The 27752-nt window shown below is 38.6% G+C and overlaps 1 protein-coding gene across 1 annotated transcript in view; it reads right to left on the reverse strand.

Annotated features, from left to right (window-relative positions):
* The window catches only part of MYO3A (myosin IIIA), a gene marked incomplete at its 5' end in the record, with an annotated part of 56197 nt that overhangs the window by 24464 nt on the left and 3981 nt on the right, over positions 1-27752 (reverse strand). The window contains 13 exons of the mRNA XM_009329137.1: positions 1832-2037; positions 4106-4183; positions 4815-4894; positions 7438-7567; positions 9342-9430; positions 10516-10669; positions 17473-17620; positions 19635-19845; positions 20838-20964; positions 24278-24392; positions 24496-24594; positions 26795-27018; positions 27433-27455. Coding sequence (XP_009327412.1) covers positions 1832-2037; positions 4106-4183; positions 4815-4894; positions 7438-7567; positions 9342-9430; positions 10516-10669; positions 17473-17620; positions 19635-19845; positions 20838-20964; positions 24278-24392; positions 24496-24594; positions 26795-27018; positions 27433-27455 — 1684 coding nt within the window. The remainder of the gene's footprint in view (positions 1-1831; positions 2038-4105; positions 4184-4814; positions 4895-7437; positions 7568-9341; positions 9431-10515; positions 10670-17472; positions 17621-19634; positions 19846-20837; positions 20965-24277; positions 24393-24495; positions 24595-26794; positions 27019-27432; positions 27456-27752) is intronic.

Below are 27752 nucleotides of genomic sequence, written 5' to 3' on the forward strand. Positions count from 1 at the left end.
AAGTAGAGTTGTGCACCAGTTCTTTGGCTCTCTGCATTCTGTGAAAGTGATTTCAGTGGCAAAATAAAAATATTTTTAAAGCTTTTCTGCCTAAATTAGCTTATTTCTTATCTAGAAATGTCATGAAAATTTCATGTCTTATCTCATGTGCTAGACCATCTGCCTTTGAGATAGTTAACATGATGTGAGATGCATCCTAGCTCTTGTTACCTCCTTGGATTCAGCTTTGCAGATCCTTTTGGAACATATATGTGCCATTATGACATATCGTATGTAAGCATTTAATCTGGCAAACTCATTACTCAGAATTAATTCTGACTAAGAAAAGAGGTCAGGATACTCACGCATAAAAATTACCCATAATGTACCAGCTCAGCTGCTGGGTAGGAAAGTTCTTGTGTGTTCCAGGACTTTCCAAAATGAACCATAACAAAATGAACCATACCTATCTTGGGTTTTTTAATTCATGAAAATTACATTGATTATGTATGCTTCCTGACAGTACATTCTTCTCTTTTTCTTGTTATTCAGCCTTTATACACAAAGCTTGGGTTGTACCAGCTTTAAATAATGGTAAGAATTTCCTCATGGAATAATATAAAAAGAGACAATGTTGATTCCTGCATTATAACCAATTCCTACAGCTCCTTGTTTTTTCTTTTTACTACACAATGAATTGGCTTATTTTTATTCTAACAAAATAATTTTGCCATTATTCCAGGTCTACTTGTAACTCTCAACTATTAAAAAAAAAAGACAAGGAGATAGATAATAAAAATCCCTTTTTGTTTGAGGGCCATATCCTCAGTGCTGGAGATCTGCACAGCCTCACTGCAATCAGGGGGCACGCTCTCTGGAGAGCTACCCTGTTACGTTCACTGCTTTCCTCTCTTTTACCTGAACAGTAAAATTTTTTATAAAAAGCAGTGACCAAAAGCCACAGCACATCTTGGTACAGTGATAACTACCTTTTCCCATGCTGCACTCTTCCGAAACAGTAATAGTCCCAGGATTATTCTTTCCAGAAACAGTGCTATAAAAACATCACTTTGTCCTTCCTCCCTCTCCTCGTGCACTTGCAGCACTCTGCTGCCAGCTCTCTGTTTCTAATGCTCTATTACTTTTAAGTGCTTCTGTCTGAATGGGTGTTGCTTGCTTCTTCCCAGTTTTGATCTCCATTCCATAAATCTCAGTTCTGACTGAGGCAAATACTCAGGGTCTTTATTTGTAAGAGAGAAGTACAGATAAGTGTTCAGGATTAATTTTTTTGGGCGGAGGAAGAAGAGACAGTTAAAGGAATTATAAAATCATAGTGAGTCATTACTCTTCTTCTTAACAAGTGACTAATACTTAGAAATTACATTTTAAACAAAATTATGCACTTAATGAATTTATCAGCCGTAGATTAGCAATACCAAATTATCATCCACCCTGCACAAACAGATGCTGCACAGTGCTGAACATCAGGAACTAGAGAAACTGTGGTGCTCCTTGGATGCTATTGCTCCAAATTCTTGGCTTTAATTTGAAGCATTAAATTTCTAAACCTCAAGTCTTTGAAGAAAACTTGCAGATTATAGGCAAGACAATTTTTACCCAAACGCACAGGGAACCTAAAACAATGAGATGCATCATCTTCCCCTACCAATCCAAAACAGGTCACTAATCTTGTGCCTGAACTACTCTTTGTCATCCAGTCTGTAATCTTCTTTGTCACAGGAAATGTCTTTGTATTTTTTCTTTAAAGACCATACCAAAGACACTGCTGATGGTTAACAAACACTGGGCAGCAATGACAGGAGAGAAAAAGGCTTCTTCACATCAATGTTACCGTTTTATGAAGTTAGCGAACAGTATACGGTGTGAATAACCCTGTCTTCGGATTCTTGCTGTCTCCAGAATTCCTGTGTAACGCAGCTGAACCAACACTTTTTCTTTATCAAACTTGTTTGCCTGCCGGTCGTTGTTTGGCTTGATGCACCTGACAAAATGAGGCTGGCCGACGACCATTTTGGATAACAAATCCATCAGAGAATACTGCAAGAAAGTAACAAGGTATCTGCCGTCAGGATATTTATAAAACTTGTATATAGGTCCATGTGTAGCTGAAATTTTATTTCATATGATCAGAATCATGTCCAAATCCATTTACATTTCAGTAAGCTGGTACTTTAATGGTAGATGAAGTAAATGACCCAACAACAATTCTAGCTTTGATAAGATCTCTAAGTTAACTAGCGTATACTACTTGACAGAAACACAGATATGGATGTACCAAATTCCACCCAGAACATTCTCACAAACTGCCATAATGTCTAACATATGATAGAAACTCTCCTTACACTTATTTGCTTCGCCTAACAAGGCAACCTGCCTTGTTAGGTAATTACAGCCCACTTTTTATTTCTCCCATTGTCACCTATTTGAAGATCTTTATTCACCCAGAGAGTAAATGATCCATCTACAGATGGGAAGTGGAAGAGGAGCAAGCCAGTAAATATTGCCATCCCTTCATTAGACTGGAGGAAACTAAGGCCACCCCAGAAGAGGGTCTGCTTAAACTGCTCTGATCTAGCACGTCCTGTTCATTGTATAGGCTGATAGTGATACTGTAGCTGCCCTCTAAGAGGAAACTTTTGAGGAGGGCAAAACTAGAAGTACACAAAATCACAATTCCAAAGTTGTACTCTCCCACCTCACCAGGGTACCAGGCTAGCAGAGGGATACAGTTTGTAGCTCCCCATGCCAACTGAGGTGAATCTGGCTGTAAACAACCTTGACTGGTGTTTTGTAAAATTGTTTCATGGGAGAATCTTATTAAAACACAAATGAAGAGGCTCATTCCTCAAGATTCAACCTGACTCAACAGAAAGAGGCAGCCAGGAGGTAATGCAGTTCAGCAGTAGGTTGGATACATGAAACTAGTGTAGGACGTCAAGAGCCATATGTTTCCTATTAAAATGTGCAATTCCATTCTGGACAGATGCTGCACCATGCACCAAAGTGCTTAATTAGCTTCATCACTAGTGTGCCAATTGAACACAAACAAGTAGGACACGCTAATGGATAATTTTTCTTTTCCACTCAGTCTGAGGTGGCAGATGCTTTTCTCAATCACCCACAGATTTCTGCATACGAGTAAACCAGTGGGGCTGAAGCTGAATCTTCATTTAAGAGCATTAGCTAGCATTATCTGAGCAGGGATTTCCACTACAGCAAATAATAACAGAAAAGTGTAAATATAATTAACTCATTTGCAGCCTCTGATGCTAGATGTACTGGTAATGCACTGAATCACAGACATTAGGTTTGAATGAGATTCAATAAATTTTTCCATCTAGAACTTTAAAACACCATGCAGCTTTGGAGCACCATGCTATCTAGGCTGAAATTATCCTTCACAGTCCACAAAGCTGTGCAATTGTATCTACTAAACAGAGATCTTGCTCCTTACTGTTCTCTGTCATAGATGTAAATGAACTCTTATGGGTCGTGATCATCACCTCAGCCATCTTCATGTTTTTTCTAGGAGAGATGACTAAATAAGATTTGGAAATTCAGAGCTGAGCCCAAGTGAACCAACTCTGTGCACCCCTTTGGAGGAAAGAATGCTTTTCACAGCTATTTTCTATTGCAAGACCAGCAGCACAGCCCGTGCTTGGGAAGGTCAAGAGCACTGCTGAAGGAGCCACAAGGATGGACTGAGGACAGCCTCTGAGCAGTAACCATCAAGATCTTTCTCTGGAGCTCCTGCTTCCAATTAACTTTGCCCTCTTGCTTCTTAAGCTCTTAAAGAAATGCTATACCACTAATGGCCAACCTCCCTTTATCTCCCTTGGTGGAAAAACAAGCAAGTGAAAGATTAATATCCATCACCATACATCTTCATGACAGAAATGTGGCTGTGTAATCAAGTACAATTAAAGATGAAACATCACAATCCCCTCTAGATATTTGTACTGCACAGACTGCTGCAACATATATGCAGTTCACAAACTCTAAATGGATCACTGTTGACTCTAAGTCAACAGGGGCATTTCAAGAGGTGAAAGAATAAACATTCATTCTACTCTAGACAAATTTATTAAAAGATCTGATATCTTACTCTAAAATAAGAAGCGACTGTCTGTGTTTTCATGCTGGTTGTCTCTCTTGGATGATGTCCGGTATCTCCTGCTTCATTCTATAAAGATGAAGAAAGAAAATGACACTTTTTGTCTCTGTTGAACCTGTAGTGCCCTTTCCAACACCACAACAAAGCACCCCTCAGAGAACATAATTAATTAAAAAAAAAGTATTCTAAACAGAAAAAGTTACAGCATGATCACTAGCACAAATCAGTTACACCAGTACGTTACATTACTTTGCTACACAATACACAAACGTTCACACACAGAGGACACAATCTGATAACGGAGCATCTATATAACTGCCACAAATAACCTGACAATGTCTGAGGTTCTGTCTGTTATTTCATCATCACTGTTATTTTGGTAGTTCTCTAAGGAACTTGACTATACTCCACACCAATATTTTAATTTCTCTTTTTGCTACAATACAGGTAGGAAATAATATTTTTTCCCCCTGAAGTTGTTATAAAACTATAGCCAGAAAGAAGGGAAATGTTAGGTTTTTACCTCACGGAAGGAATATGAATTGCACAACACAAAGATATCCAGCTAAACAGAAAAGAAAATAGGAGAGGGAGAAAAACCAAGGGAGGGGTTACTTACTTACTTTTAGTACCAATAACAGTATTGCCTTTCTAGTTTAAATTAGGGTTCAATGCAGAATCACTAAATCAGTTCTCTTACCTTCGTATGACTGATTGATTTCTGGGGGGTCCACATTTGGTAACTGATTGTAGTTTTGCTTTTCGTGTGTGCCAGGTTACCTATGGGAAGATGAAAGAAAGCGACCTACCAAAATGCTTACATCTCATCTACACTAAAAACTATGCTGAACCACCTTATTCATAAGTGTAACCATATAATTATAAAGGTCATTGACTTTTTTGGAGTACGTCCTTATTTCCCCCTTCACCCTTAGGATGGAACAAGCTCTGAAGAAGTTGCATGAAGATGGAACATGGGCTGAATTTTCCTCCTTCAGCACTTATGTCACCTACTAGAGCAAAAAAATAAACAGACTGCTGCAGAAGGTAAGAAAGATACATCTTAGAGCATACATGTGGTTTTACCCTAAGGATGTTATTGTACTATTTGAGTTCTAAGGGTACATATATATTAGTTAAAAAAAAAAAAAGTGCTAGCACCCTTCTCTGGCCCTGGGGGCAAGTGACATGGCATGACTCAAATCTATACAACCAAACTCTGTACTTCACTACTCTTTAATCTCCTGGTAAAAATAAGGTTGTATTTTTCCACAGAGCTTGTTGGAAACCATCGCTGGCCTGTGCTTTCTCTTGAAGTGTGCCTGGGTATGTCTGGGAGACTGCTAGCTGACACGGTCCAAAACTGTCCCAGGGAGGCATGCTAACAATTAATCAGAATGGGCAATCCTGTGGGAGTGTTTCAGCTACTGTTCACTGGCCCTGTTTGGTTTACTAGCACAGACATAGTCTTAAGACTCTAACCTTCAAATTCTTAATCAAGTAATACCTTTATTATGATGACTTGAAGGACTAGATGCATTGGAGTGGTTTACACAGACACTGGTCTTCTAAAAGAATAATGAGAATTCTGCTGAGCTTTCCGTCATGTCACTCTATGTTGATAAACCCCAACCATTGCTGCACGCTGCCATTGCTTCTGCTAATAACACCTCTGGAATCTCACTCTCCACTGGGACGGCCTGTAATCTCTCTGTGCTCAGCTACTATCAGTAAGAGGTGGATAAGAGTTGGATAAACAGCTGCAAATATACGGCACGACAAGCTAATGCGTCATGTATTACGTGATAATATCAAGCGCTAAACTTCCCTTGGGCTTAGCTGAATATCACAGGGTGGGAAGGAAAGAGAGAGGATTACTCACACCTAACTTTAGCTATCTGAAAGTGAGGCGTCTACAGGATCCCCACTGTATTCAGTGGAGAGAGGCACCTTCAGAGGAGATTTATCCCATCCTAAGAGAAACACCTGAGATATAGGCAAGATAGGTTGGACTCTGGGTAAACCTCTACATTTCCACTGATTCTAGATGAATAACTTAGATCAGAAATCTAACTTTTAGTTGGCTATAGCTGGATGGTTTGGGTCAGTTTTGAAAGGCTACACACAGTGTTTCATAATATTTAACATGAAGAGTATAACAACCTTCAGAGTTATTTCGGAAAACATCATTACATAAGATTTGGGATCAGTTCTTGGGACCATTTGGGCCCTGACTTTGGCTCTACAGAAATTATAGTTTAGTGTCTTAGCAGATATCAACAAGTCAAAAAATTCAGGCAAGGACACTGAGCTCAGTGTTTTCCCAGGAACACTGACTTAAAATAGACCTTCAAGACCAAATCTTGCATTCCACCAGCAAAGCTCCCTTTGTGAAGAATAGGAGCCCTGCCAAAACCTCAGTTTCTGTAAGCTATGATAACATTTTAGAGAAATTTCCATTAGGCTCTTCCAATTTAGCTTTTCTGTTCCACTACAAGTACATCTCCCATGTAGTTGTACAAGAAAGTAATGTTGTAAAGTACCTACTGTATGGCATCAATGCCATCACGCACGGAGTAATACAACACAATAGCAAACTGGTTGTAAGGAGACTTACCCATTATCCTAAAATGGCAGGTAGGACACTGTGCAAGGACCCGGTTCAACTAAGGTGAAACTTAGGAGTAATTTCTGTAGAGCCAGTCATATTCCTCTACCCCAACTTATGAACTCCCTGAGGAAGGGCTCACTACTAGGATCCCATCAGTTACCTTACCTAAAAGACTGGGGAAATAGAGGAGTGTCTCTTCGCTCTTTGCAGCAGATGTTAGGAGCCCCAACCTTGCTTCTCTACTACTTTAGAGAAAAATTGCACTGAGACAAAACAGGCAATTTATATATGCCCTGTCCAAAAAAGGCCAGTGACTTACCTGATCCTTTCTGTTCAGTCCTCAACTCAAGGGATGCACTCCACTCCCTGTCTTGCTCCCCCACCCTGAAGAGAGGACCCTGAAAGAAGTCTCTACCACTTCCTTGGCACTTGACCAGACCAATCCCTCCCCTGCAGCTTGAGATGGCTGGGGCTCCATTCTGTATAGATTCTAGGGTTGGAAAGTTAAGCCAGAAAGTGTATAATGTCATCAACAAATGGTCATATGAAACTGCATATTGGCAATTGAAGTATCTCTAAAAATTCCAGGAATGGTGTACCTAACTCAAAATGTACCTCTAGGGCTCTATCTCAATGATGTTGTAAAGGACCCACAAGAAATGGTCATCATGAAGGCTAGAGAAGAATAAGAAGATTACCACAATAGCAATACCTGTTTTTGTAAGAGGATGGGTTACCAACTGTCGCGTCAGATTGTTTTCAGATGATCGCAGTAGCAGCACAATATCAGCTGGCAGAGTATCTCTATTTTTGGCTAGGAATCCGCTTGCATTATATAGAACCTGTTTAAAAAGTGCTTTTATGCATCTTCTGGGCTTTTGAAAAGCAATTGTAAATTTAAGCATTCTGGCATGTGGCTTTTAATATATCAAGATACACAAATAGTTTTTCAGCCATTGGGCTCGCTCTTGCTTACAGTCTTTCTTTTGACCACTGAAAGTTCTTACTTTTCAATACTGAGAACCGTTATGATGCAGATCACCAAAAGCAAATCCATCATTCCAAAGTAGCTTGACATTTATTTTCCCTAATGCAGATATGTTAATATTAGTTTTAGCCACTGTGGATTTATCACTAAGACAAGTGTATTGTAATCCTCCTTTACACAGGAGTCATGTGTAAATGCACAATTAACAATGCACTTGATTTCAACCATATCACACAGGATTACCCATATGACTGTACAATCTTTCTGTCCCATTCATGTCGTGCTGTACTGGACCCAGGACTTACCACTCTTCCTAGAGATCTCTGTATTAATTGTAGAGGAAGTCTGCAAAATCACAAACTGCATATTGGCAATTGAAATATCTCTAAAAATTCCAGGAATGGTGTACCTAACTCAAAATGTACCTCTAGGGCTCTATCTCAATGATGTTGTAAAGGACCCACAAGAAAACCTGGCCTATGAAGAAGGGTAGAAGATACTGGCATATTTAATTTAGAAAAAACCCTCACAAAACAACCCTTCAATTGTAACGGAAATAACAGCCTTCAATTACAAAAAAGGCTTGTAAAGGAAGAGGAAATAAATTGTTCTCCAGTTCCACAGTAAACAGGACTAGGAGTAATGAACTTACATCACAGAAATGGAGGTATAAGTTAGACAGTAAGAGAAACTTCCTAATGAAAAAGCTTGTTGAACACTGGAAAGGGCCGATGGGGCATTGGTGGAATCCTCATCTTCAGTGGCTGGTATCAGGAATGGTACAGGGAGAGCTGGCTCTGTGCTCCTCAGCAGTGAGATATGCTATGCCCGTGAAGTGTAATCCAGCTGGAGATGAGGTTCAGAGGAGTTACTGCAGGCCTTTTGTAGCTGGCTGACTTACACAAGGGGCAAGTTATCTTCCATCGGCTGATGGGCAGTATGTTGCCTCTTTCCAGGCCAGCTGCTCCAGCACTGCACAGACCCAACATAGTTTCCTATGTGAGACAGCAATGCCCACTCCATACCCTTTAAAAGAGCTCAAAAGGAGGTGGGAGCTCCTGCTTTCACGAGGCAAGGTTCAGGTAACCAGTGGCATCTTGCTGCAGTGCGTCAGCAGCTCCTCCTGAGTTTGAAAGTCATGTGCAGCAAGTCACCTTGTACAGGAGGGCAAGACGCTGCTCATCAGATGAAGCAGAAAGCAGGGCATGCACTATCTATCTGGCTGATGACAAAGTACAGAACTAAGTGAGGATGATGGGGTGTAGGAGGTAGTAGAAAGAATGGAGCTGAATCCTGATTTGAAGCAGTAGGAACAGGCATGGCACAGGACTTTGAGGAACTAAGGGGAAAAGCACTGAGTTGCATTACAGTAACGGTTATGTTTTGGTTCTTCTATAATACAGTCAGCTCATTTACCTGCTGACATTTAAGAAAAATACACTCCTGCTATTGTTTTTTTTTATGAGGGAAAATAACTTTTCAGTTTACTTTTGATGTGTAAGGCACTGCCAGCATTTCCATGTCAGGCCTGAATAGATGAAGGTTGAGAACCAACCCAGCTGACCTCTTCTATTTCCTTCCAGCCCTGCCATTCCACAATCCCCAACTAATATCATTAGGTCTCTTACCTTTCCTGCATAATGATAAATCCCAAAGGTTAGATCTACTCTTTTGGGTCTCCAAAAATATTTTGACTTCAAATTATCTTCAAACTTTTCTGAAAGGAAACACATATCTTGTCTTACTGGAGTTACTGTACAATAATTGTCTTCTGAAGCTGTATCCCTCTAAGGATATTGCCTGACTTGTCAGACAATGCAGAGGCACAAAACAGACTCTGATGTTTTTAAGGACGAAGATACCATAATGGTCTTGTAACAAAAGGCACTGGATAGCGAATATGGGAGCTTTTGGATCAGTTACTTAGTTTGTACCAATTTTTTTCTGTGTGACCTCAGAAAATTGCTTGCCTTTCTAAGCTTTTGATCTTCATATAGGAAACAATGTAGTAATCCTTCCTAAGGATTCCTTGGGGAATTGTGAGGAAACATTTACCACTTGATTGAGGCCTCTGTAGTGTAAACTAAAAAGTATGAGGATAGAAAGACAACAAGCTCATATAATTGCTTTAGCATGGGCATCGTTACTGGATGTTATTAGGTTTTGTGATTGGGTGTTGGTTAAAACTCTCATCTGACACTCTGCACATTCAAAAATGAGTAAAACAAGGATTTATCTGCACAGAAACCCCACTGAAATAACTGAATCAACTGTAACTGCAACTACTTAGCAGCACTGAAATATTCAGGATCTGATTTACAACATATTTAGGTTTTTTAATTTCTGAATAGAAAAAAAAAGGAAGCATAATTTGCTGAAAGGCACTGAGGCAGGTTTGCAGCCAATACCCTTAAAAAGTACTAAAATTCTTGTTTGGATACGGCTCATCAAAAATCTCAGAGCTGAACATGAGTCAACTTTGAAAACAGTGTTCTTGGCATATGAACCTAGAGTTTTAACTCAGTTTGATCTTTATCTTTCAAGCCCTGCAGCTAAAAATTCCTGAAGGCAGGAGAATTCAAAACCTGGATCAGCAGCTTAGGTTCATTTGTACTCTTGATGTTTCTCTGTCAACTTCAAAGACACATCCATCCCTGCATGCATGCCTCCCTCTAACATACCGTGACACTGCAATGGGGGCTCACTGAAAACATAACTAGCACATAGCCTAATCTGGACATGCCAAACAGAAATCTAACAGGGAGACATCCTGCAAAACTGTGAAATAAACCATATACTTACCTACAAGTGTCTGATCTGTTGCTTGTGGGAATCGACTTTCCTCATCCAGAAGGGACAATAAACCCATTGGTTTCTGCAGGAACATATCTAAGAGGGGCCTGTTGTCCTCATACTCTATAACTCTTGCATCAACACCTTCATATAGGTATTCATTCTGTAACAAGCAACAGAAAGCATGTTTTGTCTATGTATACAAAACCACTTCAGAAAATAATTCACAAAACTACATTGAAAAAGTATGCCCTGGGGCTCAAGACATCAAGGTTTTGCAGGAACAAATGTCAGTTGTGATGTATCACACTGTCAGGCTATAGATTTTAATTTGCCTTTGGGTATGTAAGTGCTGCCTATGGTATATTTGGTAAAGTAAGATGCTTTCCAGGAATATGCAAGAAATAAAGAAACAGAGTTGAAGAAGATAAAGTATTGTGTTTGCAGATGGAGACCTCAGTGTCTGTTTACTTCCCTGGTCTGCAATGTAGAAAATATTTCTTAATAATTTAGAGCTACATTTACATTCCCAATTTGTTGCTCAGATCTATGTGAGGTACAGTGGCCAAGATTTACAAAAATGACTACAGATTACAGAGGCCTCGCTTGTTTGATACCCCTCCTCAAACACCTAGAAAACTTCTTATGTAGAGAAGAACGGTGCACACACATTCTAATAATGAAAGAATGGTGTACGTACTTTCTAAAAATTAAATAAATTGTCTCAGGTTGTTCTCTACAACATTTTCACTCCTTTTCAGGAACTAGGGAAAGGTATTCAGCAAGATTAAAAAACAATGGAAAAGCTGGCAAGGTTTTTTGTGGTTTTTTTTTTTTTTTCTCCTGAAGACTGCAAATATCTTTGGATTCCTACCAGACTGAGAAAAACCTGATAACAAATGTTGTTTTCACAGTGTGTTGCGATGGTTTTATCTTGAAAATAATTTAAATTATAGCTGAAGAATACAAGAATGACTTTCTTTAATCCTTCAGCAAGGCAGAGGACAGCTGTAGACTTACCAAGAGAAGGATGCTATAGGGACTGCCACCGCCCCATTATTTTTGCCTGCATTACGTAATGCAATAGCAGTTATCCACTGCACAGTGCTCCCATATATACCAGGGCAGTCTTCAGTCCTGTGCAGGCTATACTATGAAACATGTAATTAAGCCTTTTGATCTACTTTAAAAATCATCCCTCTTCCAAAGGATAGGACTTTATAAAAGTGTTGTATTAATGTATGGTGTTAACATCACAGTTGTGCTATCCTGAATTCATTGTGAGAAGACTGTCATAAACATGAATGATGGCTAATATTAACAAGTTCAAAGACCTCTAACCCTGAAAGACCTCTCCTTATGTGTCATTCACTTGAGTCTGAATGAGTGAAGAAGGCAATATATTGAGCGTTTCGAAAAGGAGTTAATAACTGCCATATACAACAGAAAAGCAGATGTTATTAGACTTCATACCTCTTAATCTCTAAGCCAGAGAGAAACAGCAAAATGAATAAAATCAATAATGCTGTCCCAGAAATACAGACCCAAATAAATAAATCTGCTGATCCATTTGAAAGGGAAGACAGAATGTATACCTAAACCCTTCCAGTATCCAGATTGATCTAATTTCCCAGGACACTCTTCACTCTAAGGATAGGTTATGGCTCAGTTTATATGCCCGTACAAGGGTGTAAGCAGTAAGAATTACTCCTACAGCCCCATGAGGGCTCCTCATCTCAGACACGTAACATCATTAGCTTCATTCATGTCTCCCTCGGAGCAGTGGACAGGTGGAGTTTTGGGTTTTATTTTAATCAATGACCTGAGTAGCAGGACAAGACAAGGAGAGTAATAAATGTATCACTGATATAGGCAAGAAGTTAATCATATACCTGTAGGAGCTAGTGGCAAAGATAACACCAGAGTAGAGGCAGCTTAACCGAGGGCTACGGCTGTACCGACACACAGATGTTACTGTGTGGAAACCAGCTGTTACTGCTTAGGATTATCAAGAGTACCCTTATCAAGGGGGAAAAGGGAAGAGATTGCTCAGGATGAATCTACCAGAGAAGAGTGTTTCTGTGACACTCAGACATGCTCAAACAAGCTCTCACAGACAACCTATCTAATGATTAACTTTTTCCAACTTCAAATGCTTGTGAGAGAGGCTGGTTTAGAGAGCTGATAAAAGAGTTGTCCTGGAAACTGAAAGGAGGTCTGTAATAGCTGTACTACTACACCGTAACAGCAACATCTGCTCCCCTCCCTGCCTGGCCAGTGCGCAGGGCCTGACCTCCAAGCCTGCAGAATATGTGACCATTCGGTCTTTTGCGTCTGCACCTCGACAACTGAGTGAGTGTCAGCACCGATGGTTTCGGTAACGCTGCCGTCTGCCCAGTAGGATATGGAAGGAGTTCACTCCATCACTTCCCATGGGCTCCTGGAGGACAGCGGATAACCAAGTCTCCCAGGCACCACTGTGACAGATGGCTTAGAAATAAGATACCATATTACATTTTCTTATGCAATGCTGGTCTTCAACCATATTATTAGGATACAAGCAGCAAGGATAAAAGCCTTAACGATGCACATCATAAAACTGTAATGAAATAGATCTTATTTGAGTTAATAAGCTGAATCAGCTACAGGATTCTGTAATCCCCCATGATGTTTTATGACAAGAAAGCTCCTTAAAATAGCAGCTGCTCATTGAAATGCTAAAGCATAATCCACTAGAAAGTATTCCTATGGGTGGGAATGACTGAGTTGCACTAATACTTGGGCTCCTATCTCATCTCAGTATTGCATGGTATCTTTTCTGTGATCAAAACTTGGTAATATTAGCTTGTGCAATCTGGTTTCACTTAATAACAAAAGAATTATTAAATGCATTAGGAAATGGTCTTCATGTTTAATAGAAGTAATGGCATTTTGCCGAGAACATGGTATGATGACACTTTGGTTTAAATGGGAACACCGGAGACTTATTCAGAATGAACCTTTTCCAGCTTAAAGTAGAAGATTAAATTGTCATAAGAATGTAAAATAAACATTGCATATATTTAATGCAAAACTGACAGTAAACTTGCCACTTTCCAAAATGTTTTAAGTATTTGACATTACACCTTTGACTTTTTACGGAAGAATCACAAATGAGAAAGAAATGGGAAGGTTGTCTTGCTGGACAATGTTACCTTCAGGTCATGGAGCTCACAGAATTAACTTACATCAGTACCTTACATGTAAGGGAAACACCTTGAAAGACAGGACTGAAGGTGCAAAAGTTGTGCTTTGCTTAATATTAACCTAAAAAAAGCTTGTGCCAGCATTCATTCCAATTAACTGTAGACACATAAAAGAAGTGACTGAGAGCCCACATTTCCTCCCCAGTCAGTGGAGACAGAGATGTACCTATTTGTCTCCACTGACTATCGGGAATCTAAACTATCTTTATCTTAAACTGTACTCCCCACTTCAGCCTTTCTGTTAAATTAGGGAAAGGAGACTGCGTTAAGGCCTAAAAGCCTTTATTCTTAAATGCAAACATTAAGTCAACAATAAAGAATAAATTCCCTTAATTTTGACTTGAGTTCTCCATGTTGGCACGCAGACACTGCTCTAGCAGACATCCTGAGCCTTGGATGGTGATAGTACCACTGTTCCTTCTTACTATTCCTATAATTTCTGAGGCCATATTTTTGTAGGCCACACTTCCGAGGAAAGCAAAACTGTGAACGCTTTTCAGATTCAGATACAGAAAAGAAACCTCTGACAATGCTAAAAACATGTCACCTGCAACACTGAAAGTACAATTCAGCCTTATGAGTTCATTTACTATTTGGCTTCATTGCTCAAGTTGCCAAAAAATGATTCACCTTCCCTAGTTATATAATCACTACTTATTAGGTGGACATGGGTGAATTGAGAACTAGACTATAATCAACTGATTTAGGCCTTGACTTCCCACTAGATATGTCAAATTTCATCTAATTGCATGCAGTATGGAATTGAACAGGGCAAAACAGGGAAAGAAATGAAGAAATAATGTACCTATAAGTTTTACTTCTCTTGAGGGAAGTGTGAAAGAAATGAAATTCTGCAGTCTTCCTTGGGTAGGTCTACTGGGTGCAATGCAGTGTCATGTTAGAGATTTCTGAGATAGGAGAGAGCAATCTGACATGTCTGTCTGGCATTGCACAGGGCTGTGGAGAGATATTAGCCTGGGTCCCCAGCAACAGGATAGCTCCATCAGCATGACAGTCAGCTTGGGCTAATGAAAAGTCAATGCAAAGGTCTCGTGATTGCTGGCATCAGCCTTCTCCTAAACATAACTCCTGTCTTTTAGTATTAAAGACACAAACCCTTACATGTGTATAAAGTCAGGCAGACACATCAGCAAAGGGCAGGGGTCATCCTATTGTTTGGCTTTTACAGAAGTGATACTTTGCATTATTAACAAGAACAATTTCAGTCACATGATTTTGAAAATATTTCCTTTTTTTCCACGTATAGAAAATTTAGTAATTATATTTTATATTTTCCTGCAAATAGCTTTCTCTTATTTGTCTGCAGGGAGGGCCTGTATTTACAATTAAAGTACATTACTGGTGTTAACACAGGGGAGTCTAAATCTGACAACAGGAGGATGACTGCAAGGTTACAGCACATCACATATGCCTTTCCTTTTCCTACGAGCCCACCAAAGAAACAGACTGTAGGCATAAAGATGTATATATTCCAAACAATCAAAACCAGATAATCACCTTGCCTAAAGATTACGGGGGCTGAAGTAAGGAAGGTTCTGAGACAAAGAACCACTCCATAACAATCACATGGTGATTGCTAAAGGGTGTAAAAGATCTGTCCAAAAACTATTTCAGCAAGAACAACCTAAGAGACATGATGAAGACTTGCTAGCTGGTGTCCCTTATTCTTTGTGTCGCTCACAAGTGATCCTGGCCAGACCACTTGAACACACACATCCTGGTGCTTTCTACGTGGGTGTGAGTCAATGAAATCTATGAGAGAATGAGTGGGAGTGGGTAAAATTGACATACTTAGAGATTCTGTAAATAAAGATCACCTTCCCCTTCCATAAGGTCTGTAATTGTCGTACTAATTTCCTACAAGGAGAAATGGGTAAACCGTATCTTGTCAAAATCAATTCATTTCTTCCCTAATACGCTCAGTAGCAAAATAACCACCCTGCCCTCTCTGCAGCAGGGCATGTGCAGGAGAGCAAACTGTTCCTACTAGATGGTAACACCACAAACCTTTATATTAATATAGGTCTGGCCAAAATGTTCTGTATTAGGATATCTAGAAACGAGTGAAGGCAGATTACACTGAACAGGACCCAAGTCTAATCAAAAAAGAGAAGGAATATTAAGACAATATTTGGGTATACAGGGATAGGGTTAGGAAAGCCAAGGGTTAAGAAAGCCAAGGCAGGTCCATCAGCAGCAAAAAGGCAACTAGGGAAAACGTGGGCCTGCTGCTGAGCGCGCATGGATGACATGGAAAAGGCTGAGATACTCGATGCCTTGAAGAAGGCCTTGACTGGTAATCCCAGGTCCCTGAGACCAGAGGGAAAGTCCGGAGCAAGGAAGACTTACCCTCGGTGGGGGAGGATCAAGTTAGGGAACATTTGAGCAAAGTGGACGTACGCAAGTCCATGGGACCTGGTCAGTGCCTGGATTTGACAGGAATAAATAATGGTGCTGCAGTCTGTGCTATTTCCATCTTCCAGCTGTTAGAAACAGCAGTACCCAAGTGTTCTTTTTGTGTGAATTTATGCACTTTGGAAAGAAGATGCCTAAGGAATTATGGTAGTTCAGGCCAATTTCTCTCTGACTTTTAGATGGTATTAAAGGCAAGGAAATACTTGTGACTGAGAATCTCCCACATAAATCTATAAAAACAACTACAAGGTCTAAGACTGCAAGACAGCATTTCCTGAAATAATCGGAAACAGGACAAAACATTGATCCATATAAAAAAAATTGCCATTTTACACATAGATATATATACCTCTATTCTGACACATGCATGTACACACCTGCATACACAGACACATTCCAAACTTGTATGTGTCTCATCCTTAAAACAAGCAGTGATTAACACTGACAAAATACTCTTTTTCTACTAATAATTGAAGTTAGTATTCAGGAGGATTTTCATCTATGTATCATAAACCCCAATAATTTCAATAAAACAGAGAAAGTATTATTTCACCTAAAATTCGAATATTGACTGTTCTGCTCATGCAGAATTCTGGAATATTTCTATTTTCAGCAAGATTAATATTTTTTCCCTGGACATGTTATTTCTTCAGATAACAATATTGATTAATGATTTAAAGATGGTTAATTTAATTCTCATGGAATTATGTACAAATTTGAGATGATCTTTTTTGAGGTTTTTCACTCTCCTCTTCAATTTCATAAACTTTTATAATTACAAGCATATTCCTTTTCTCTGTTTTACATCAAATTATTTAGATTAAATCCATCATTATTTAGCTTAGATGATCTAGTTCCTGAAAAAGAACAAAATAATTGTGAGACTTTCAGTTTTTAATAATGGAATTTCAGTGTTCATTAAGCTTATTAGTAAGCTATTATGAACACTGCACTTTAAAAATTATGTTACTAATTTATTTTTTTATTGTAGAATCATACATTACATCACTCAGGTTATTCCTCAAGAAAACAGCATTGCATTTGCATCAAACCAATTATCAGTGTGTTATGTTGCTTAGATACTGTAAATTTCAAGTTTAATGCATTTTATGTAGGCATTTTACTTGCAAATAGCAAGCGCTGCTTCACAGAATACATACTCAGAAAACATTTGTTATAATCTGCAATTTACAACCTATTATGGAGAAGGAACAATGTAGTTTCTTGAGACAAGGTTTTATATGTTCAGCAATATTAAAGCTTTATTAAAATATTCAACTCATACCTGTTCCCAGGCAAAAACGTGTTGATTGAAGTAGAACTGAATTTGTTCATTGGCAATGTTGATACAAAGTTGTTCAAAAGAATTTTTTTTGAAATTCTCAAAGCCAAAGATATCAAGAATTCCAATGTTCAAACCATCATCGTTTCCACTGCAAAGATTAAATAAACTTTCTATTGTTGTATCTTTATTTTAGATGGACTAACTTCATTATTAATTCACAAAAGGAAATAATGGGCCAAATCTGTATGCCAGTTAAACAGGATAATTTTTGCTAAACCAGATATCTCTTAAAATAACAATCAATTTTTGTATGAAATACAATAAATGCATATCAATTCAAAGATGACTGTATTTGCAGGTCAGATAGATACACTGAGTCACATAATGATCGAGTCAATTGGTAAGCATATAGAGGATTTACAATTTTATTTTTAAACTAATATTTGCTAAAAGCTGACCACAGTACAGAAACAGCATGCAGTTCTTTTTGTTTCTCTTGTAATAAAACAGGCTTTACTCACCAGCATCTTGAAATTAGATTGCTGTCATTAAATATTATTTCTTCATATTAATTATTCACAACAATTAAAACTGCTTATTTTAACACGAAAGTCAAAAGAACGAGTAGCTAGACATTTTATGCATCTAAATAACTACTTTAATGCTGGAGTGTGGTATGAATTTAAATTACCTATTAAGTTCCAGAGAAGTACTACTAGTAAAAACTTCAGTCTGAAATTTTAGCTAAGGCATTCTGAGAGATACGTGGTCATTTCTGCAACTGGAAAAAAGCTCTAATATTTGTATTTATTTGCTGAAACAAAAAATTAAGAGGATATAATTTTATATCAAACTGAAGTTGACATTAGTGTCTTTTCCTAGCTAAATTAAAAAAATAAATCACATTCCATCTATAAAACCCCTTTGAGGGGCTATCTGTAACCAATTTTTTTTTTAATAAAAAGTTTGGGAAATCGGATATGAAGAAACGGCCTCATGCATAGCACTCGATCCTCTTTGTGAAGTCCATCTCAAAAATGGAAGTGTTTCACTGTGGAGGGATCAAAGGTATTTGTTGATTTTGACCTGAATTTGGTGACTGTTTTATCTGTCTGGAAATTACATTTTTGGTGAATAGACTGCTGAAATTTGTCTGCCCCGTTACTTCTCAGAGCTAATTACATAAAAATAGCAAATACAAATGATATTACTACCACAAAACCAAAGCAGTCTTCTGGGTTTTTTTTTATATAGTGAACATTTCAGGTCGAACTTTCTCCCTCCTCACCAGCATAATAAGTATTCAATTTGAAAAGGGCTCTGTAACAGGCATGTGAGAGAGGCACACAGGCTAGCAGTGCTGCCCCATCTATCATGAATTTTATCCTATCACTTACTGATTAAAGTTCTGTTTATTACTGCTCTGCTGTAAACAAATATTTGAAAGTTTAGACAAACTTTAGGATTGCAGCCTTGGCTTTCCTCCGATGTTTAAAAAAAAAAATCCAGAAAATCCAGATTTGCAAACCAAAGCTATTTATTATTAATATTCCTCTTCAGGTAGTTATCAGTGCCCCTTTTCACTGCTATTATCAGCCACAGAGGGCCCTGACCTGTAGGATCTACAATGCAAGCCACATTATTTCTTCTTTGATTAATTTGCAAAATGTGTTATATCCTCATTCCCAATATCTTTCTTGTCTCTGTGTTTAAAACGTCACCTTGTAACGGTAGGGTGGACATTAACCTCAGTAAATGTGTTTGGAAACTACTCTGACATATATATGAAACCACACTCATAACAGCAGCGACAGAAGCAATAGCATCAGTGCAAATAAGAGCAGAATTTGACCTATGCAACCAACAGATGATTGTCAAAAGTTGACCCTGAAAAAGTATAAAGGAAGAAGTAGTTAGTATGCAATTTACAAAGGGTTAAATGAGTAAAGGTCAAACAGGAAAACAGCAGACGCCTGTGCTGTCCATATATACTGTATTTTCACTGCATACTATGAACAGGATAAAACCTTCTTTTTTTAACATGATGGTGTCATAAACAAAAAAGTAGCAGAGAAAAAGTAGGTGAGAACACTAAATGCTGTAGCGTAGATGATATTATTCCTACAGAAAATCCCTCTTTATTCTGGAAAAGCTTCTTTTACCTTAAATGTTTGTCAGGTTTGAGTAAAGTGTTGATGCGATTGACTATCCAGCTAAAGAGGCGCCCATACAATGCTTTGGCCATGGCGTCTCTGACATCAGTGGCTTTTTCCACAGTGTTGGGACGAATAATTGTTTCTCCTCGAGTCACTACACAGTGAGAAGTGAGGGCCTCTTGCAGTTCATCTGCCTGAATACACAGCAAGGACGCACCTAGGAAGGAAGGTCACAGGCATAGCTCAGAGGCAGATTTTGGAAGGAAAGATATGCATTTTTGCAATCAAAGCTGCAAGTGCAACGTATAATAAGGGCTAAATCAAAGTCTTGAACTATGACTAATGAGGGTGTTCACACCAAACAACTGTCAGTATCTAATTTAGTCACCAACCTTCCTAGCTACCACTGCAGTCAATGAGTAAGTGATTCAAAGCAGAGGCCTTTAGGTTCTAAATTGCTTTATCAAGGAGGTTCTTTCTCCAAACTGTCTACAGAGAAATGCTAGGGAATCTAGGTGACTATGTCAGGAGTATGTAAGTTGTGAGGTGTGAATATCCCTCTCAATTATAATCCATCCATATAAGCTGCTGCTGTCCTCCTTTTGCTCCAAAAAAGGGGTGCTTCTTTCCCAGTTCCACAATATTTTTCTATCTACGGCAGGAAAACATGTAAGAACATAGCATGAAGACTTCATTATCTTCCCACCTGTAATTACTGAGAAAGAGTAGCAACTTTCTTGAGAATCTTTGCCCCTTTCCCTCCTCTGCCTCCTGGCAGCCTGTAAAGTAAGGTATCCCTTCCAAAGAATTAGTGAGCCATATTTCAACAGGCACATGTGGGGAACAAGTAACGAGCATCCGAGAAAGAAACTGGGAAAAAACTATTCAATGTGTTAATGAGGTCCTCCATCAAGTGTTCAAATAACCTTGGAAAAATTCCAAAGATTTTCTTTTCAGGCATCTGCAGTATTAGTCATGTTTCCTGAATGTCAGTGAACTGGTTAGTCAAATAAAGCGCATAACATGGAAGATTTTTTCTTTTTGCATTTGAATTCAGGTGGACTTGGAATTAATCTATCTTCAGCATTTAATTATTCTTGCAAAATTTCCATGTGAATACAGTTTTCATTGATAACTCTCTTGCAATAAAAGAAATTAGCTATCAAAACACTAAAGGAAAACAGTCTTAAATCAAGAAAAAATACTCACAATTCTCAAGGGCTACTGGATTGGAAATGTTGCTCTTGTCAATCATATGTTCAGATACCACTGCAGAAAATTCAATGTTACCCACATTTAAAATGGCAGCCAGGACACTGTACACACTTCCAAGTTCCTGAAAAGTATATTAAAAAAGATGCAATACTTAACAGCCGGATAGATTTGTCACTTTGGTTTGTGTGATGGGCACGTGTGTGTGCTGTTTCCTGTTGTCTGCCACACGCCCCCTACTTTTAGGAATACTGTTCTCAGCAGTTATTCCCTGTTCTGTACTCAGCATAGTCTTTCAAGTGTAAGACGCCCAAAGAGGGCAAGACAACCTATAGCCTAATCTCTCTTCCATACTTTTTGACAGGACAGGATTGACATGGAGTAGGAGAAGCACAAAACAGTGGTGAACATAATCCGCTTACGCAGAAAGAATTCAGAGGTTATTTATACCTACCGTTCACTGTGTCTGCAGGCACCACTGTGTCTAAAAATGTAATACCTAGATCAACAAAAATACAAAAAAATCTGCATCTATGTTTCTTGGATCACGGAAACAAAGGTACTCCAAAAAATAGGTCTGCAACGGCTCCCACCGACATCATCAGAAAAAGTTTCACTGGGAGAAGAGTGAGACCTCACATCTGATTTGGCAAAGCACTTTACCCTTCGAAATGTCAGTTAGGAACTGTGTACTCACCAAAGCACTTTAGTATGGACTTTACTTGAACGTATTTAAATCTCAAATGATTTAGTAGGTTCTGAAGGGGATTCTGCCTTGAAAAAGGCTAATATTAGTCTGGACAGTGAAGTGATTCAGTAAATTATTTTAAGTACTTTTATATGACAAATAAAGTCATATTTGCAATTAATGAAACAATGTTTTCATTGCAGGTTTGACTTAGATTTGAACTGTGAATTTTCACCTGAACTGTGAACGTTTATCAGTATACTTGATCATCTCTGAGTATTTTCTACTCAGAAATGCTGAGGTGTTCTTGTAAAGCAGACTAGGTTTTAAGCTAGGAATCTGTGATAAGACATATTCTGAGGCACACAGTAATAGTGTATTTTATAAATAGCAGTTTTATAAGTTTTATAGTAGTTTTATAAGAAGCAGTTTTGTAAATTTGATTGGTATTTTATAACAATGGACTTTTCATAACTGCACAGCATTTTATCCCTAATATTCAATAGTTTGCTGGTACCATGTCAGGCATCATTTACTCAGATAATGTCCTTAATTGCTCTAGAAAACTTGATCTTGTTTTCAACACTTTCAGAAGTTAATCTAGCAATTAATAAATTAATTATTCCAGTGACAGCAGGACAAACCAGATAAGCTCACTCTAAAAAATTTTGCTCAGGATAACTGGCACACAGTTTACCTAGGTTTTAAGCAATCATTTTCATTTTAAGCTTAGGGACACAGATGAAATGCAAAGAAATGGATAGCTTAACATCTGCCATTATGCTGTACAGTATGTATAGCTGCTGACATTTTTGTGCCCAGTATGTTTGAAATCTGGCTTGATCTGTCTCATACAGCATGATTATTGTTCACCTCAGGCAGTCCTTTCCTATTAATTTGGCCATGCAGCCTGAAATAAAACAGTGTGATTTTAAGACAGGGAGTACTGACAGTAGTTACTATTAAAGCCTGCCAGTTAGTTAAAAACAAATTTCAAAGAAATAAAGCCTTGTTTAGGTCTCAGTTTTAATTGGAGTGGAGAAGATATTCTGTCCAAGGTTTTCTGCTAATAAAACACAGAACATGCTTATATAGAAACTCCTCTATGAACTGGGATGAATGTCAAAGCTTAAGGCTGCATTACTAAGAAGTGAACTTAGAAAAGCAACTCATTGTCTTACAGTATCTTTTTCTCACTGAAAATAAATTGTCTGTGCACACATATCCTATATCAGAACCTCAGTGGGGGAAGAGGACTTCTCTATTCCTTCACTCTTGCAAACACAGCCTCAGACAGGCTAATTCATCCTGTGGAGAATGTAGGACAGGCTAACATGGATGGGGCTCACATGTAACCACAGTTAGATTGCCTGTGGTACTCAACCTGCTTCTGAAACTGGGGGGGTTCTACAGGTAGATAATAAGTGAAGATCCATGCTCGAACTGCACAATGCGGCCAGTGACCTAGTTCTAACCGGATCTTCAATATGTAAGGAAGGTCTTCTCTTTTGGATGATCAGGATTATTGTTTCCATCCATCCAAGTGAACAAAAGAACCGGGAACAAAAACAGACTCGCTGCTTTTCATGGCATACATTAGGACTTATCAAGGTCTCTGGTGCTGTGACAAAACTGCTATCAGTGCTGAACTGTGCATATCCTTCCACGCTGCTTCTGGAAAGGTAAAAGTACAGACGTGAAAGGATGTGATAGCACAGGTGTGATATTACTAAGTGCAGTTGTGAATAAGCATGTAGAGGAGAAAGAGACTGTGAACCCCACTGCTACTATGACTTAATGCAAAATGAGTACGGAGGAACAGAATAGGTGAATAAATCTGTTCTGCTAGCTATTCAAATATTTACATTGAGGGAAGCCGGAAATATTCAACTGCAGTGAGTAATTTTCTGTGAAAAGCTCCTTACAACATGCAGTTTTGTCAAAGAAATGAAAACACACATCCATTCTGCAGCACTAGTGCTATATTTCACAGATACTATACGGATCATACTCCTACTGTTGTTTGTGATAAATAAAGTCAGTGGTAAACTACAGCTGTGATGTACCACTTCTCCTAAGAAGAGAGAACTAGGGTGCAGGATGGGGTTTCCTTCCCTTGCATCCTCCTTGATAAATCCAGAGGCCTGTTCTTATTTTAATTATACCAAAGACAGCCTGAGGAGAGGGTTTTAATGGCCAGCAGAGCAATGATATGAGATCATAAAGAAAGAATGGGTTCAGTTAATGTTTAGTGATGAGATTCACTCCAAAGGGATGTAAAAACTTCATTCACCTTTACCCCTGGAGTTGTGAAAATGTATTGAGTTCATCAAAACTCAGATCAACTCAATGAATTTTTAGAACTCTCACCCTGGACTTCAAATTAAAACAGAGATGAGGCTTATATTCACAGGCCTAAAATTATAGGCTAATAAATAGTTACAACATCATTTGCTATGCATTTAATTTGCAAAAGCCTTTTTTCCCAATTACTCAGCTGTGCTGTGTTCACTCATTTCAAAGTCTTGTTGACTAATACCATTTTATTAGTTTATCAATGCCTTGAAACCTTAAAAATTTAAATGTGGTAATATAACAGTAAGCTGACCATGCAATATCCTAAAACATAAACACACTACTGCTAAAGGAAGAAAATAACAAGGGAGATTATTTGAAGGCTTTATATAAGTTTTTCCTGATTAAGGTAGCCATTAAAGTTCATGAAAAAAAAAGGGTTATCAGCACTCACCTCTAGCGTAAAACCTATGACTTTGAAGCACTGTTCAATTAATTCAAACTGAGACTTATAAAAGCTATTGTTCATGAAATCTTGCACTATTCTGAAATGATCGTTTTGCAGATATCTGAAAGAGTTGATGGATACAGAGTTAGAATGTAAATGAGGTTGAGAATTCAAGAACACTGCATTTCTTAGTAATCAGTTTATGTAAAAATAAACTGCGTTACCTGGGAGGTCTATATTCTGGCAGTTTATAATGTGCCAGTTTTTTCTTTTCCGCCAGACCAGCATAAATATAATAAAAAATATGGAAATTTTTCTCTCCTCTGAAACAACAGAAACAACAAACTGGTTTAGTAATGTAACTATGTTACATTTACTGACGACATACATGCTATTATTAAACATTCTTTTAATGACAGGCAAGGCTCATGCAAACTGACAGAGGACTCTGAAAGAAGCTTTATTACACAAGTTCCTGTGAAGTGAACACCCTTTCTGTGCCATTGTGTGTTTGTTCTGAAGCTGCCAGGGCAGCTGCTCAGTAGCAGCAAAATGCTGCTCTGCCTTTGATGTAATTGGTCGATGCTGGGTGAGATCTTGCATGTTGTTCACCCACCCGCACTAAATTGGCTGCTTAACCTCCAATTATTTTAAAAAATCTTCTGACCGTGGGAGAGCTATACACTCTTGATTCACTGAATCCAGTATGTTCGCTGTGTCCTTCAGCCTTGAACCAAGAAAGCACATAAGCAGACATTCAGCAAAGGGCCTTATGACTTGGCATGCTTTGCCTAAAAGTTAGGTGCGCAAACCCAGGACAGAAGGTTTATTGCACATCCAAGGTTCCTGTGCACCTTATGAGGAAGAACTGGATGCTTAGGTGGAAATTTGCAACCACCATGGAACCCTGAGATGGCCAAATCAGGCACTATGAAATGGCAAAAAGGAATTGTGTTCAAACCCCTGGTTTCTGCATGAGCTGAGGTGTGTGTCTCAGGAGCACCACTACATTCTTCTGTGAAAAAGGATCAGAGTCCAGGGTACTCCTCTCTGCATGGGGGTGCCTAGATCAGAGTCCAGTGCCAACTTAGTTTGCATATTTTACTGTGGACAATCAGTAGTAGAAAACAAGATCAATTTAAGGAGTAGGAGCAGATCCCTTACCTTCCCCCTGAGTGTCTTAACCTCTACGTTGCATAGCCATGCTTTGCATGCTCTCTGAAACCTCACTGTGTCCTGACGGTTTGTGTATTCTCTTGGAAAGGGAGGGGAACCTGTAGGTTCAAAATCTCTTGGCTTGAAGTGGGTCTGGAACTTGGGTCTCCCATTTTCTGTGTAATCAGTCACTGGTTTTCTGCAAAAAGTAATTCCTAGCTCTCCATGTGAGTTTGGGCGTCATGTTCTCTCAGAAGAGCAGAACAGACTGCCCTTGCAATGCAGGTACCCGAATGCCAGTTCTCTGCCCTGGCACGGCAGAGACTCAGGCTAAACACATCGGTGGCATTTTCTTGTGAATTCAGACATCTAAACACCTACCTAAATAGCATTTGAGGCACGTAAATGCTTTGCCAACTTCCTGCCTCAGCATGTGGCTAAATATAAATACAAACTGACAGCCACAGAACAAAGCCATGAAAAGTTATGAAAAAAGTAGCATTTTATTCTAAAAAAGCAGTTTCTGTGCTTATGTTCAACTGGGGAAAAAAACACCATTTCATAAAATTGCCTCTAACTTTAAATTGTTTATTGAAACATTCCAAGTGATACTTAGATGTTCTTCATCTCACAAATCTACAACAGGCAACAAGGTCATGCAGAACTACAAAAAGAGTAGAAATGAGTAAGAGAACAGCAAGGGGAAATATTTAAATCAGCGACAACATTTCTTGTCTCAAACTCTGTTTTTCCTGTTGTTATTATGGCAGAAATAGAGCTGCCAAAACATTTTTTATCTGGATGTGCTATACATTAGGACAGAAAATACATGTCAATAATTTAAATTAATTGGAAATGCCACTTAATTTTTCCGTCATTTTATATTATGAGATACACATATGACAGAGATGGATCTGCATTTGGTCGTTAACCTTTTATAACCAAATCCTACTAGAAGCTCCAAAATGGAAAATGAGCACTTTGCAAACAAACAAACAAACAAACAAGCTATAATACTAGAGGAAATGTAAAGGAATTAAATCCAAGTGATATACTTAACACAATGCTTCAAACTTCCACGAAGAAATTTATAACTGAACTATTAGAAAGTTTTTTATTCTTTACACATTCTGATACACTTTATATATCACATATACATTTTTATGAGGTTTGTTTAAATAACCTAGGAGGCAATGAAAAAAAAAATCAGGAGTAGCTTTCAGCTCGCTTACAGATTTATAAGCTATCATTTATAAGAAAAAATCCCAGTACCTTATTCATCTTCATACTTTGATCCAAGATAATTTCCTGCATTGTAGGCCTACTCTGTAACCCCCAAATTAGGTCAAATATAATTTTTATACTTACACTGCCTGGTGGACCACTCTGGATTTTTCAAGGAGATACTCTGAAATCTGAGCTCCTACTACAGTGCCACCACAAGTAAATTTCATTTCCAAATATTTTCCAAATCTGCTTGAGTTATCATTGATGATAGTGCCTGCATTCCCAAATGCTTCTACAAGGTTATTCACCTGGAGGATCTTCTCCTGTAGAGTCCTGTTATTAGCCTGGATATGAAAAAGATATTGCTTAAAATTATCAGTAATCATTCAAATACATTCATTCTTAAGTGTTTCTTTCCTCTTCTAGTTGGTATTGTGAAGTGTGACACCACCAGGGCAGCCATTCCCATGTGAATCGTATGGAAAGAACGGCATGTACATATCATGAAACCTGTCAGAATATAGCAATCTACAGAACTAATGGCTGGCTGGAAGAAGGTAACACACAAAATGATAATGACAACACCAGAACTAATCAATTTCTGTGGTCCAGCACTCTGAGATGGCCAGCCTGCCTTTAGGATCCTTGTTAGCATGTGCTCACTGCTGCGCTGCACCATACCAACAGATCAGTTTGCTTCTATCTCATCTGGGACATGCAAAAATGGCATTTTATTTAGACAATTATGGTGGTCACTTCCCAGAATGACTGTGTCCCACTGACAGCAATCTGGCTGTGGAAGGAGGTGAAAAGCTAGAAGAGTATTTTATTTAGTACAGTTTGGGTGATTTGAAGACACTCAGTTAAACAAGGGACAGACTAACTCACAGCCCTCACTGCAGTGGGTACTTCCTTGTGGAATCCCCAAAATATTTTCAAGTGACCCTAGTTCAGGAGGGAGGAAGGGGTCGATAGGTCAGCATCATGTTCCAATCTGACCTTACAGAAGTTCTTTGGAAAATGTATTAGTCTTGCCCCCGCTACCAATGCCCCGTCCATAGGTTCAGACAATGAGGCCTAAGATAGCAAAGCCTTACGG

This window comes from Pygoscelis adeliae, unplaced genomic scaffold (assembly GCF_000699105.1).
Source record: "Pygoscelis adeliae isolate BGI_AS28 unplaced genomic scaffold, ASM69910v1 Scaffold427, whole genome shotgun sequence".
In the NCBI taxonomy this organism is placed as follows: Eukaryota; Metazoa; Chordata; class Aves; order Sphenisciformes; family Spheniscidae; genus Pygoscelis; species Pygoscelis adeliae.